The 14,239-nt window shown below is 42.9% G+C and overlaps 1 protein-coding gene and 1 long non-coding RNA gene across 5 annotated transcripts; one reads left to right on the top strand and one right to left on the bottom strand.

Moving 5' to 3' along the window:
• Positions 1 to 7,708: 7,708 nt before the first annotated feature.
• Positions 7,709 to 12,428, bottom strand: MUC21 (mucin 21, cell surface associated). 2 transcript variants are annotated; one of them, XM_049715691.1, is made up of 4 exons: positions 12,284 to 12,428; positions 12,072 to 12,195; positions 9,556 to 10,015; positions 7,709 to 9,150 (listed from the first exon to the last, which is right to left on the bottom strand). In XM_049715691.1, the coding sequence occupies exons 2-4, from the start codon at positions 12,133 to 12,135 to the stop codon at positions 8,478 to 8,480; spliced, it is 1,197 nt and encodes a 398-aa protein (XP_049571648.1). In that variant the 5' UTR covers positions 12,136 to 12,195; positions 12,284 to 12,428; the 3' UTR covers positions 7,709 to 8,477. The 2 variants fall into 2 exon arrangements, with proteins under 2 accessions (XP_049571648.1, XP_049571649.1); XM_049715692.1 differs by having other exon boundaries at positions 7,709 to 8,136; positions 8,490 to 8,739; positions 9,055 to 10,015; positions 12,072 to 12,415.
• Positions 8,750 to 9,906, top strand: LOC125965561 (uncharacterized). Of its 3 annotated transcripts, none has more exons than XR_007479594.1 (5): positions 8,750 to 8,880; positions 9,106 to 9,150; positions 9,331 to 9,486; positions 9,622 to 9,756; positions 9,802 to 9,906. It is a non-coding gene; the product is annotated as an uncharacterized LOC125965561 (long non-coding RNA). The 3 variants fall into 3 exon arrangements; XR_007479595.1 differs by having other exon boundaries at positions 8,767 to 8,901; positions 9,127 to 9,150; XR_007479596.1 differs by lacking the exon at positions 9,106 to 9,150 and having other exon boundaries at positions 8,853 to 8,991; positions 9,307 to 9,486.
• Positions 12,429 to 14,239: the final 1,811 nt, after the last annotated feature.

Genomic DNA, 14,239 nt, shown 5'->3' on the forward strand with positions numbered 1-14,239 from the left:
TCATTCTTTTTTATGGCTGAGTAATAGTCCACTGTGTGTGTGTGTGTGTGTGTGTGTGTGTGTGTGTGTGTGTGTGTGTGTGTGTGTATATATATATACCATCTTCTTTAACCATTTATCTGTGATAGACATTTAGGTTGCTTCCATGCCTTGGCTATTGTAAATAGCATTGCTATGAACATTAGGTGCATGTATCTTTTCGAATCAGAGTTTTCTCCAGATATATGCCCAGGAGTGGGATTGCAGGATCATATGGTAACTGCCTTTTTAGTTTTTTAAGGAACCTCCATACTCTTTTCCATAGTGGCTGTACCAATTACATTCCCACCAACAGCGTAAGAGGGTTCCTTTTTCTCCACACCCTCTCCAGCATTTATTATTTGTAGACTTTTTAATGATGGCCATTCTGACTGGTGTGAGCTGACACCTCATTGTAGTTCTGATTTGCTTTTCTCTACGAATTAACAATGTGAGCATCTTTTCATGTACCTATTGGCCATCTGTATGTCTTCTTTGAGAAATATCTATTTAAGTCTTCTGCCCATTTTTTGATTAGGTTGTTTGTTTTTTGATATTAAGTTGGATGAGCTGTTTGTATATTTTGGAAATTAACCCCTTGTTGGTAGTATTGTTTGCAAATATTTTCTCCTAATCTGTAGGTTATTTTTTTGTTTTGTTTATGGTTCCTTTTTCTGTGCAAAAGCTTTTAAGTTTAATAGAGACTAAAAAAAATAGAAAAGATCAATGAAACTAAAAGATGGTTCTTTGAAAAGGTAAACAAAATTGATAAACCTTTAGCCAGACTCATCAAGAAAAAAAAGGGAGAGGCCCCAAATCAATAAAATCAGAAATGAAACAGAAAAGTTACAACTGACACCATAGAAATACGAAGGATCATAAGAGATTACTAAGAGCAATTATAAGCCAATAAAATGGACAACCTAGAAGAAATGGACAAATTCTTAGAAAGGTACAATCTCCCAAGACTGAACCAGGAAGATATAGAAAATATGAACAGACCAATTACTGGTACTGAAATTGAATCAGTAATTAAAAAACTCCCAACAAGCAAAAGTTCAGGACCAGATTGCTTCACAGGTGAGTTCTACCAAACATTTAGAGAAGAGTTAACACCTATTCTTCTAAAACTTTTCCAAAAAATTGCAGAGGAAAGAACACTTCTGAACCCATGCTATGAGGCCATCATCACCCTGATACCAAAACCAGACAAAGATATCACACAAAAAGAAAATTACAGACCAGTGTCACTGATGAACATAGATGCAAAGATGCAAGTGGGATTTATCCCAGGTACGCAAAGATTTTTCAATATCAGCAAATCAATCAATGTGGTACACCACATTAACAAACTGAAGCATAAGAACCATATGATTATCTCAACAGATGCAGAAAAAGCTTTTGATAAAATCCAACCATTTATGATTAAAAAATCTCTTCAGAAAGTGGGCATAGAGGGAATATATCTCAACATAATAAAGGGTATATGTGACAAACTCACAGCTAACATCATACTCAAAGGTGAAAAGCTGAAAGCATTTTCTCAAAGATCAGGAACAAGACAAGGATGCCCATTCTAGCCACTTTTATTCAACATAGTTTTGGAAGTCCTAGCCACAGCAATCAGAGGAGGGAAAGAAATAAAAGGAATCCAAATTGAAGAAGAAGAAGTAAAACTGTCACTGTTTGCAGCTGACATGATGCTATACATAGAAAATCCTAAAGACGCTACCAGAAAACTACTAGAGCTCATCGATGAATTTGATAAAGTTGCTGGATACAAAATTAATATACAGAAATCTGTTGCATTTCTATGCACTAACAATGAAAGATCAGAAAGGGAAATTAAGGAAACAATCCCATTTACCATTGCATCAAAAAGAATAAAATACCTAGGAATAAACCTACCTAAGGAGGCAAAAGACCTGTACTTCGAAAACTGTAAGACACAATGAAAGAAATTGAAGGTGACACAAACAGATGGAAATATATACCGTGTTCTTGGATTGGAAGAATCAGTATTGTTAAAATGATCACACTACCCAAGGCAATCTACAGATTCATGCAATCCCTATCAAATTACCACTGGCATTTTTCACAGAACTAGAACAAAAAATTTTTAAATTTGTATGGAAACACAAAAGACCCTGAATAGCCAAAACAATCTTTTTAATTTTATTTTATTTTTTATTTTTGACTGCATTGGGTCTTCATTGCTGCACGTGGGCTTTTTCTAGTCGTGGCGAGCAGGGGCTACTCTTCGTTGCGATGCACGGGCTTCTCATTTGGTGGCTCTTGTTGCAGAACATGGGCTAGGCACACGGGCTTCAGTAGTTGTGGCATGCGGGCTCAGTAGTTGTGGCTTGTGGGCTCTAGAGTGCAGGCTCAGTATTTGTGGTGCATGGGCTTAGTTGCTCCACGACATGTGGGATCTTCCCAGACCAGGGATCAAACCCCTGTCCCCTGCATTGGCAGGCAGATTCTTAACCACTGCGCCACCAGGGAAGCCCACCAAAACAATCTTGAGAAAGAAGAATGGGGCTGGAGTAATTAGACTCCCTGACTTCAGACTAAACTACAAACCTACACTAATCAAAACAGTATGGTACTGGCACAAAAACAAACATAGATCAATGGAACAGGATAGAAAGCCTAGAAATAAACCCACATTTATATGGTCAATTAATCTATGACAAAGGAGGCAAGAATATACAATGGAGAAAAGACAGTCTCTTCATAAGTGGTGCTGGGAAAACTGGACAGCTACATGTAAAGAATGAAATTAGAACATTCTCTAACACTATATACAAAAATAAACTCAAAATGGATTAAAGATGTAAATGTAAGACCAGCTACTATAAAACTCCTAGAGGAGAACATAGGCAGAACACTCTTTGGTGTAAATCGCAGCAATATTTTTTTTTGGATACATAACATAGAGCAATGGAAATAAAGACAAAAATAAACAAATGTGACCTAATTAAACTTAAAAGCTTTTGCACAGCAAAGGAAACAGATTTTCACTTTTTAAGAGAACCCATTAAATTTTTTTTCTTCCTAATCTTTTTACTTCTCTGTGTCTCTCTTCATATCCATGTGTTATCTTTTATTTCTCTCCTTGTGAAAACATCAAAATAAGGAAAAAATCAAATAAAATAATAACCTCACTGTGTCTATATTCCAATTTACTATGCTGTACCAATATAATGTGGTAGAATTTGCAAAGCAAAAATAAATCAACATCCCAGTGTTCAGGGGATGGGCCACCAAAGAACAGGAATCCGTCATTGTATTACTAAGGAAATGCATGTTTGTGAGACCAGGTATAACTTTTCTGGATGAGCCACAGTTTTCAAATCCAACATATAGCCTTTCAGTTAAAAACATGGATTCCTGAAATTAAAAGATCCTGGGTTGAGTTCTCTGCTGTGTGCCCTTCAGTAAGTTTGTTAACCTCTTTATATCTCCTTGCATATGAAATGTGAATAGTGTCCTTATGTATGAATAGTGTCCTTGTATATGAAATGAAGATAATAATAACACTTTCCCCGTAGTGTTATTGGGGGTGTAAAATGAAATACCACATGTAAAATGCTCGCATAGTACCTGCCACAAAGTAAGTGCTTAATGAATATTAGCTACCATTATTATTGCTATTACCTCTTGGTTTTGAATAAGAGAGTGCCAGCATGTTTAGGAGAAAACCAGTGGAAGTGAGTCTGTATGTGGTGCCCTATAATTCGAGGACATTTTAGAGTTTAAAAGGAATAATGTATAGTTGGAGTGGTCTTCATCATTTATACCCTGCCATCTTCCACACATTGTTTAAGGTACCTCTCTATAACAAAAAATGTAAAATAAAAAATTCAGAACAAAAAGAAAATACAGGGCTTCCCTGGTGGCACAGTGGTTGAGAGTCCGCCTGGCGATGCAGGGGACACGGGTTCGTGCCCCGGTCCGGGAAGATCCCACATGCTGCGGAGCAGCTGGGCCCGTGAGCCATGGCCGCTGAGCCTGCGCGTCCGGAGCCTGTGCTCCGCAGCAGGAGAGGCCACAACAGTGAGAGGCCCACGTACCGCAAAAAAAGAAAATACATCGGAATAGGGGAGCAAGTCCAGGTGAAAATCTGAATGTAGAATGCAGTCTGGAACCGGTGTGCGAGGACAGCTCTCTCAGCCTCCACAAGGAATGTTAGGAAGCCTGTGAGCTCTGGCTGAGCTCTGGAAACCTCTGCACCTCATCAGGCCGTTTTTGTCTCCTATCCTCTCTGGTTTCTACCCCTGTTATTCTGCCTTGATATTACTTCCCCTACATTATTCTACTGTAATATTTTTTGCTTGTAAGATTTTTGTTGATCACCCTACCATGCTTCTCTGCACCAAAAGATATGTTTATAAACATAAAAAAAATTTCCTGTGGCTTGTGTTAAATTTCTCAGTCCTCAATAACATTTTGGTGAAAAGTAAATGAAAATGTTTTTCTTATGCAATGTTTTTATCTTTCCTCCAACTCCGCAATGTTTTTCCATATTTTCAAGAAAATGTGCAACATGAACCTTCCCAATATAAAAAATAATAACATAATTTATAGAGTGCTACCAAATGTACTATTCTAGGCTTCACAGCAATCTCATGAATTGGGTACTGTTATCACCCTCAGTTTTACAGATAAGCAAACTGAGACCCAGGAAAGTGAAGAAATTTGTGGGAGGCCACGCTGAGCTTAGATTTAAAACCGGAAATTCTAGTTCTTCAATCTGTGCTCTTAGCAGGTATGCTGTACAGCTTCTGGATCTTCCTTTCGTCTTAAGATAAAACATTAGGGACTTCCCTGGAGGCACAGTGGTTAAGATTCTGCCCTCCCAGTGCAGCGGGGCCGGGTTCGTTCCCTCATCAGGGAACTAGATCCCACATGCATGCTACAACTAAGAGTTCGCATGCCACAACTAAAGAGCCGGCAAGCCACAATTAATGAGCCCGCCTGCCACAACTAAAGACCCAGCACAAATAAATAAATAGTTTTTAAAAAAGATATAACATTAATCAGGAAGTAAATGTACAACTTATAATGTCTTCCTCCTTGAAAATCATGCAAAATATCCAACTGTGATCTAAACCAGGAAACTCTTGAATGAGACAGAGTTTCTCCTTATGGAGAACGGTGTATAAGCCAGGGAAGCGTGCTTCATAGTAAGTTGCTATTTCCCAGCAAAGTTTTTACAAATCTTGAATATTCTAAAATAGGTAGACAGACAGATAAGGGTTTTCTATAGGGTTTGCTATAGGGTTTTCTCCTGGGTTAAACAAGGGACTGCCACTCTTATTATTTCATACTGATGACAGCATACTGATGACAGCTCTGCTTTCATGAGTTGCTCCCCCCAGAAGGATGTATTCTTTGACAGGAGATGAAAGAGAAGAGATTGTTAAGCAGAAATCTTTATCACCCCTGCTACCTCACTCTACAATATATCTGAATAAATAACATCTTAACATGTCCAAAAATTCCCCGTTTATTACACTTCTTTTAGCCCCTAATAGGAATTTATGTGAGGCAAGGGAAAACATGAAGCCCTACTCTGGGTATACAATGACTAAATTAGAAGAGATTTTGAGTTATCCCTTTATTTGCACCCTGGAATTTTTTGCACCTAGGGAAATCCACCATAATAATATAGGAGCTAGAATGTAAAAGGTGGGTGGGTGGCTATAGAAGGAAAGCTAGAAAAGTATAACTAGCAGATGCTTTGACCACAGCCACAAAATACCTATCGAGGTTGAAGTTCTGGAAGATGATTCCCATAAGATATCCCACACCTGCATAATACTCTTTAGAAAGTCTTCATATACCTCCAAGGGTATGGGCAGACTCCATTTAAAGATCATTGCACTAGGCCAACAGTGCAAAAGCGCTTAATCCTGTCAACTTCCTAGACCTCTGCTTGGGTCAAACTTCCTTGGTGAGATGGGGCTTTGTTGGGTTAAAACATGTTTCATCCATGTAAGCAGATCCCATGATAAAAGTTGAGTCATGATGCTTCCTAACTCTATGTACACACTCCAGTTTCTGGGAGTAGCGAGATGTTCACAGTGTAACCATGTCAATTAACCACAAGCTGAATTACTTACTCACCGTGGTTTCATCTCTTTTCATCTCCCACTGTCTCAAAGTGCCCATTGCTGTTTATCTTTGGAATTCAAAATTTTTATTTACACGATATGCCTGCTGGGTACTAATATTTTTACAGCTTTATTGAGATATAATTTATATAGCATATTCTCCTGTTTAAAATAGATGTTAATGGGGTTTAGTATATTTACAGAGTTGTTATTAATAAGCCCTTTCAACTTGCAGACTAAAATCTTTCTTCCCTGTTGTTCTTTTACTTCCTCTGGTCTATCTCTTCCTTTTTTCTCTGTTCTGAATCTTACTACTTGTTTGTTAGTCCTCCTGAATCAATCCTCCAAGTGTCTTCTATTCTCTATGTCAGTGATTTTCATCTCTGGTTTGTTGTATCTAATTGAGCTACTTTCTCCACTTGCTCTTCTAAATAACTAACTTTATTCTCAACCAGCATCTTTGAATTTATCTATTACAATTTTAAACTTGAAAATGCATGTTTTACATTTTAAAATTATCTAAATGGACTCCCTTGCTTTATTTTCACGTTTTTCACATTATGCTTTCCACAGTTCACACCAGTGGGAGGCAACTTTCTAGGGGGTTCAACTCAGCTTCTCTTTCCGGTTGCTGGATCCCTGTAGGTAAGATAATGATGATGATGATGATGGGTCTGTACATGGCTCAGCATGGCCTCACTGACTAGGATCAACCGTCTGGTTTGCTGACACTTGAGAAACCCAATGAATGGTGGAAGGCAGAGCAGTTTCCACTGCTGTGAGTTGGGGTGAACCCACCAACAACCTGCTAATTCTCTCCTGAGGCCTCTGTCCCCGGTGGAAGTCGTGTCACTGGCCTCATGGATTCAGAGCAACCCAGCCTTTCAAAGCAGCTCGCCTCTGTCCTCCAAGACCTGTAGGATCAGAGAGCCTTCTATCCTAGACCATGAAAGGGGTATGTGCAGCCTTTGTGGGAGGGGAATTCATGAGAATCTCAGGCTTTACCCCAGGTGTCTCTGCCATGACCCTCTTGAAAGGAAATCTTAGCAGGCTAGGAAGTGTTTCCCTTGATAAAAACAGGAAGCACTTTCTCTCTGCTTCCAAAGGCAGCACTGAGAGTGAGAGTTATCAACCAACACCTTCATTCTTACAAGTAACCCAGGTCTAGAGCAAATGTAAACGGCCTGGAAACTGTGGCTTTGAGTGACCTTCCTCCGCGCCCCTCCCCCCACCCAACAGCATACCTCCTCCTGTCATGCTCTGGGTTCTGCATGTGCTACAACATAATCTCTACCTACCACAGGCTTAATCCATGAGCCTGTAGGATCTGGGCACCTGCCCTCCCTTCTCATCTCTCCCAATTCAATTCCCCTCTCAGTCTGGGAGATTCTTGGGGGCACAGGGTTCCTGCTTGGGGCAAGAAGCATTAGAAAAAGGGGACAGATATGGATGACGTCTCTGGATTTTACTGTGGAGATTCTGAATGCCAAGTGGATTCTAGCATGGGGTTCTCTCACACAACCGGGAAATTCAACTCGGCGCAGCAGACACCACTCGTGTGCACACACAGGTTCTCTCTGTGATACAGTTTGTATGTGTTTATTTCTTAGCTAAATGACCAGCAGAGTCTCCTCTTTCCAGTGTCTGGCAAAAGCAAGAGAGAGGGAGGAAGTGTCTTTCCCAATACTGGCAGAGACCCAAACAAAGCTGGGAGGGGACTCCTGGGGACGAATGAAAGGACACTCAGATCTCTGGTCCCCCAGGCTGGCTTCCTCTGTGAGAAATGTGGCTCTCTGGCTTCAGCAGCCACTTAGAGCCCATTGTGGCTCTCTCTCAGCTCCATGGCCACTGAGGATACCGGTCTCCTCCAGAATCCATTAGGGCTCCACCTAGACCGGTGGTGGACTGTGTGATTCCCTCCAGGGCCTGGGCCGAGGTTTGGGCCATGGAGTGGATAGACAGCTGTGTCAAAGACATTTCTCAGGGACAGGGAGTTTCTCTAGAAAAAGAAGGCAGAATCGTTTCAGAATTGGATTCCCCCCCACTCCCGAGAAGCCTTCACCAGGGACTCCTTCTGGAATCTTCTCCCCCTTTAAACCATTTCCCTCATTCAGCAGTCCTTCCACCAGTCTTTATTTCTTCTTTTGCTCCCCTTTCCCACAAGTCAATGGCTTCCTCTGCACATTGATTGGCTCCTCTGGTTCTAACTTGCTATGTCTCTTTCGTAACTTTCTCCTGATTTTTCCTTCCTCCCTACTCATCCCTAACTTGGTGGCCCTACTATTCATACCTTATTTCCCTATGTTCCCTATTCCTTCCCCCCAGGCAATTTCCTATATATTAGGCACTCACCACACAGAAGTAGAGCCCAACAAAGAATCCCACAGCCACTGTAACCGAGACCAGAGAGATGAGGAAGATTTCCCATGGCTTCAGGGACCCACCGGGCCCTTCATTCACTGTAGTTCCAGCACTTGTGTTAGTACTGTTGGAAGTTGTGATTATTCCAATTGTCAAGGGTGTACCAGAGCCTCCTGCAGTTGCACTGGGTCCAGTGTTGGAGGCCGTGGTGGTCCCACTGGAGGTTGTGCTGGATCCAGTACTGGAGGTTATGCTGGTCTCACTGGAGGTCATACTGGAACCAATATTGGCAGGTGTGCTGGTCTCACCAGAGGTCACGCTGGATCCAGTATTGAAGGCTGTACTGGTCCCCCCAGGGGTTGTGCTGGATCCAGTGTTGGAGGTTGCGCTGGTCCCTCCAGAGGTCAGGCTAGATCCAGTATTGGAGGTTGTGCTGGTCCCTCCAGAGGTTGCGCTGGATCCAGTGTTGACAGGTGTGCTGGTCCCTCCAGAGGTCAGGCTGGATCCAGTATTGGAAGTTGCGCTGGTCCCTCCAGAGGTTATGCTGGGTCCAGTATTGGAGGCTGTACTGGTCCCCCCAAGGGTTGTGCTGGATCCAGTGTTGGAGGTTGCGCTGCTCCCTCCAGAGGTCAGGCTGGATCCAGTATTGGAGGTTGTGCTGGTCCCTCCAGAGGTCATGCTGGATCCAGTATTGGAGGCTGTGCTGGTCCCTCCAGAGGTCAGGCTAGATCCAGTATTGGAGGTTGTGCTGGTCCCTCCAGAGGTCAGGCTAGATCCAGTATTGGAGGTTGTGCTGGTCCCTCCAGAGGTCATGCTGGTTTCAGTATTGGAGGTTGTGCTGGATCCACTGGAGGTCACTTGGGATCCAGAGTTGGTGGCTGTGCTGGTACCACCATAGGTCGTGCTGGCTATAGTGTTGGAGGCTGTCCTAGTCGCACTGGAGGTTGTGCTGGATCCAGTGTTGACAGGTGTGCTGGTCCCTCCAGAGGTCAGGCTGGAATCAGTATTGGAGGTTGTGCTGGTCCCTCCAGAGGTCATGCTGGGTCCAGTATTGGAGGCTGTACTGGTCCCCCCAGGGGTTGTGCTGGATCCAGTATTGGAGGCTGTGCTGGTCCCTCCAGAGGTCAGACTAGATCCAGTATTGGAGGTTGTGCTGGTCCCTCCAGAGGTCAGGCTGGATCCAGTATTGGAGGCTGTGCTGGTCCCCCCAGAGGTTGCGCTGGATCCAGTGTTGACAGGTGTGCTGGTTCCTCCAGAGGTCAGGCTGGATCCAGTATTGGAAGTTGCGCTGGTCCCTCCAGAGGTCATGCTGGTTTCAGTATTGGAGGTTGTGCTGGATCCACTGGAGGTCACTTGGGATCCAGAGTTGGTGGCTGTGCTGGTACCACCATAGGTCGTGCTGGCTATAGTGTTGGAGGCTGTCCTAGTCCCACTGGAGGTTGCACTGGATCCAGTGTTGGCTGTGGTGGGTTCACTGGAAGTTGGGCTAGGTGTGCTCCCACTAATGGAGGTTATGCCTAATGATAATCATAGATGATGACATATATTGAGCATATCTACTTTCTGTTCAATGGTTGGTTAAACTCATTACATGGATAATTCTATTTAATGCTCACTACAGCCCAATGAAATAGATATTATTATTATCAACAGCTAAGATGAAAAAATTGAGGCTTAGAAATGTTGACACTTGCCCAAGTTTGTACAGCTAGTAAGTAGTAGAACAGGAATTTGAACCCAGGCCATTGAATCTGCACTTTTAGCTACCATGCTAAGTCACCCTCCACATCCACCCCCAACACCAGGGTTACATGACCTAATTTCACTGATAGTAAGCTTATTCCATCATCTGCTCTACAATATTCAACACAGATAAAAAGTATTATAAAGGAGTTGTAGAACCCAGGTGAAACTAGTGTATATTGATTAATTCATTATTAAAGTGGTATTGCTTCTTTCTTGGAAAATATTTCTGAGTGTTATTCAGAAAACACCTATATTAGAATTATCTGGGGACCTTGTTGAAAATAAAGATTTCTAGGCAAACAACTCCAGACTAAATGAATCAGAGTCTGAGATAGGCCTAGGTATCTGGGTGATTACATATGCATTAAAGTTCCACGGGCTCCTGATTACAAGGCAAAGGTTAGAAAAGAGCAAGTTATATGTAACTTAAATATATAAGATCTCCCAGGATTAAGGTCTGCAAATCAAGATCTACAGGTATAGGGAAGCATTTCCCCCTTCTTGAAGGCTCAGCTAGAGTTAAGGTTGTGCCTATTTTTTGCCTCTCACTACCTTGAAGGACAAAGATGCTTAGCCTCCCCAGATAAACAAAATTTATCTCATTTGTGGCTCATTTTACTATTAATTTGGACATGAGCGCCTAGCACCTCACCACACACGTGTGTAGCTTATTTGAACTAACATAGTATTAGAGTTTAGCTCTATTTGGGGAAGGCCCCCTAAAATCTGCAATGGGGTACAAATTGGAGTTAAGGTTAGAATCATGAGTAAAACTAAATAAGAAACTGAGATGAACAACAGTAGGGGTGATGTGAAAGAGGGAGTGGATTTGATTTGAGAAGTTTTGGAGAATAGAATAGTTGAGTCAAAATTGTATGAGGGTGGGGCTTCCCTGGTGGCGCGGTGGTTGAGAGTCCGCCTGCCGATGCAGGGGACACGGGTTCATGCCCCAGTCCAGGAAGATCCCACATGCTGCAGCTGGGCCTGTGAGCCATGAGCCATGGCCGCTGAGCCTGCGCGTCCGGAGCCTGTGCTCCGCAACGAGAGAGACCACAACAGTGAGAGGCCCGCGTGCCACAAAAAAAAAAAAAAAAAATTCTATGAGGGCTAATTTTGATTCAAAATGATGAATTCTCGGGGAAGTACCCTGATGGCCTAATGGTTAGGATTTGGCACTTTCACTGTCGTGGCCCGGGTTCAATCCCTGGTTGGGGAATTGAGATTGTGCAAGCCGTGTGGCACCGCGCCCCCCAAAAAGAAAAAGAATTCTCTAAGAAGTCATGCTTCCTAGTTGCACAATAGGAGACGGCCCGAGGAGTGTTTAATAGAGTGTCAGAGGTGCGGAGCAGAGTGGGAGTTAGTTTTGACTTAAATCCTTTTCTCCTTGGCCTGAGGCTGACTGAGGCTGATTGTGGAATAGGGGTTAAGGACACGAGAAAAATTAAGATTTTATAATATAGAAGAGTGATATTTTAAAATAACAGTCAACTCTTCTTGTTATTAATATTTAAACCCCAGCCATATCTCACAGGTTATTACCATTTTATAGATGCAGAAATGGAGGCACAGAGAAGTTAACTCACCCAAAGTGTACCAGTAACAGATGGAGCCATGATTCAAACGTAGGCAATTGGAGACCAGAGTCCACAGTTTTAACCACTGTGCTCTGACTGCCTCCCAGGTGATACCTTATTAGACTGAAGCGATTGGGGTGAAATGATGACCCTCACTCTATGGCAGAGAACCAGTTATTCCTAGTGCCGGTCATCATCTCCCACAATCCCTCAAAAGTTCACAGACCATCCACCTTTAAAGAAAAGCACTCACCATATTCCAAAAGTAGGAGATGCAACAGCAACCAGGACATAAGGCAAATGTTTCTTTTCTGCATCTTGATCTGCCTCTTTGTGGCTGGTAAAAAAGACGCTTGGATCCCAAATGTGGCCAAGACCTAGAAGGCAAAGAACAATATTCTTGAGAAAGGAGAGTTCAAGGTGAAGAGATAAAGGCTGGAGCTTCCAGGAGCTTGGTTCTCCTACGCATGTGTTCTTGGAAAGAATCTGGAGCCTAGCGGGGTGGGAGACTGGATGCCTGGGCTTCTTGAGCTTCTTCCACACAATGTTGTTGCCTCTTTCTTTATCATGGAAGAGCTGCAGGAGCCTTTATAGCTTCATAAAAGGGAGGGGTTGGGAAGTTGCCTTCTTCTTCTGCCAACTGTGAGCAGGTAACAAAACAATAATGAGCCTGGGAAGGAATAGACTGGGGTTCAACAGGAAGGTGAGAAAGGAGAATGACATGATCATACTAGGCAGGGCACTGGGATGGGTTTGAGCAGGAAGTAGAATGTGATAAGGGGATCAAGGTTGTCAGAGTGGAAGAGACCCACCCTTGAGGCAAAAATAGGGCCAGAAACCTGTTCCAGTTCAAGACTTTGTTTCCTGGTCAGGAAGTCCTGTGTGCCTGCTTTTAGTATGGAAGAAGCCCTAATAGACTGAGCTGAAGGGTAGGACCTGACATCTTTAAATCAAAAAAAAAAAGAAAAAGAGACCTCAAAGAGAGCAGTAACTAGGGATCTGGGCTCCTGGGATATGGGCAGAAGACAGATGGTATATTGCTGAGCATGCAGTAGACACTCAACAATGCACAATGACTGAACAGGAAAAGAGAGATCCATGGGTAGTGTAGCCATCTTTGGGGTCTCTGGCACATGGGGGATGAGGGTGGGGGAGAGTGTTGAATATGCAGGAACAAGCCACCTGTCACACTCATAGCAGGTAAAGCGGTGGTATAGGGCCCCCCTTTTAAAAAATTTTATTGAAGTATACTTGATTTACAATGTTGTGTTACTTTCTGCTGCACAGCAAAGTGATTCAGTTATATATATATATATATATATATATGTATATATATTCTTTTTCATATTCTTTTCCATTATGGTTTATCACAGGATATTGAATATAGTTCCCTGTGCTATACAGTAGGACTTTGTTGTTTATCCATCTTATATATAATAGTTTGCATCTGCTAATCCCAAAGTCCCAATCCTTCCCTCCCCCACTCCCACAAGGGCCACCTTTTGATTCTCAACCATAGGGATTCCTGTCTTGTTTGTTTTCGGAGTAATTCATAGGACCTTTTCTTCCCTGAGATCCTTCAGATGTTCCTTCTCATCAGCCTTAATGAAACATCTCTCAGCAAGGTATACCACGGGCACCACATTAGGAGACTTCAGGTCTGTTGGGGGAGGGAGATACTTACTTAGTCCAAGTCCTCTAGGAACTTCGAGTTGGGTCTGGATGCAGATATAGCAGCAGAAAGGACACACAGTCAGCTAAATGAGCATGACTGAAGAGACCCAAATGAGTGGAGGGTTGGGGAGTTTATGGGGAAAGCTTCTTGTGACCAGGGTAAGGGGAGTGGGATTGAAGGGAGTTCCAGTGCATAGTCTGTATGACCGAAGTCAGCTGTCTCCATTCCCTGTCAATGAGGAGAAGCTTCGTGGAAGAAACAACATCTCAGGTAGTTTATTTATAGGTGAATGGGTATCCCCGACATGTAAGACCTGCTAGAAAGAAGCTGCAAGCAGGAGGTGGCTGGAGGCATGAAGGAGCTTGGAATAAGTCAGTCTGAGAGTCCGGAGGGACAGAGTGTGCTAAGAAAGGCTTAGATGCCTAGCGGCTGTAATGGGTGGTTCCTGAGGTTGAGGTGTGAGGGGCCAGTCAGTGACAGATGGGGTCTTGAACTCCCAGCAATCCTAATCTGTGGCTGTAAAGCCAATAGCACTCTAAGAAAGAAAACTTTTCTTCCCTCTAGAATTAATTGGAGGCAGAGGTCCTGAATTCAAATCCAGATTTCACCTTTTAGAGATATCCTAAAAAAATTTTACATGCATACTTATCAGTCTAAATGTAATTAATATCTTTATGCTCCTTCAAAACAATACAAGGACCTTGGAACTCTTTCATTCTTATTACCTGTCTCCCAGCTCAAACCCT

This window comes from Orcinus orca, chromosome 10, assembly GCF_937001465.1.
Source record: "Orcinus orca chromosome 10, mOrcOrc1.1, whole genome shotgun sequence".
Taxonomy (NCBI): domain Eukaryota; kingdom Metazoa; phylum Chordata; class Mammalia; order Artiodactyla; family Delphinidae; genus Orcinus; species Orcinus orca.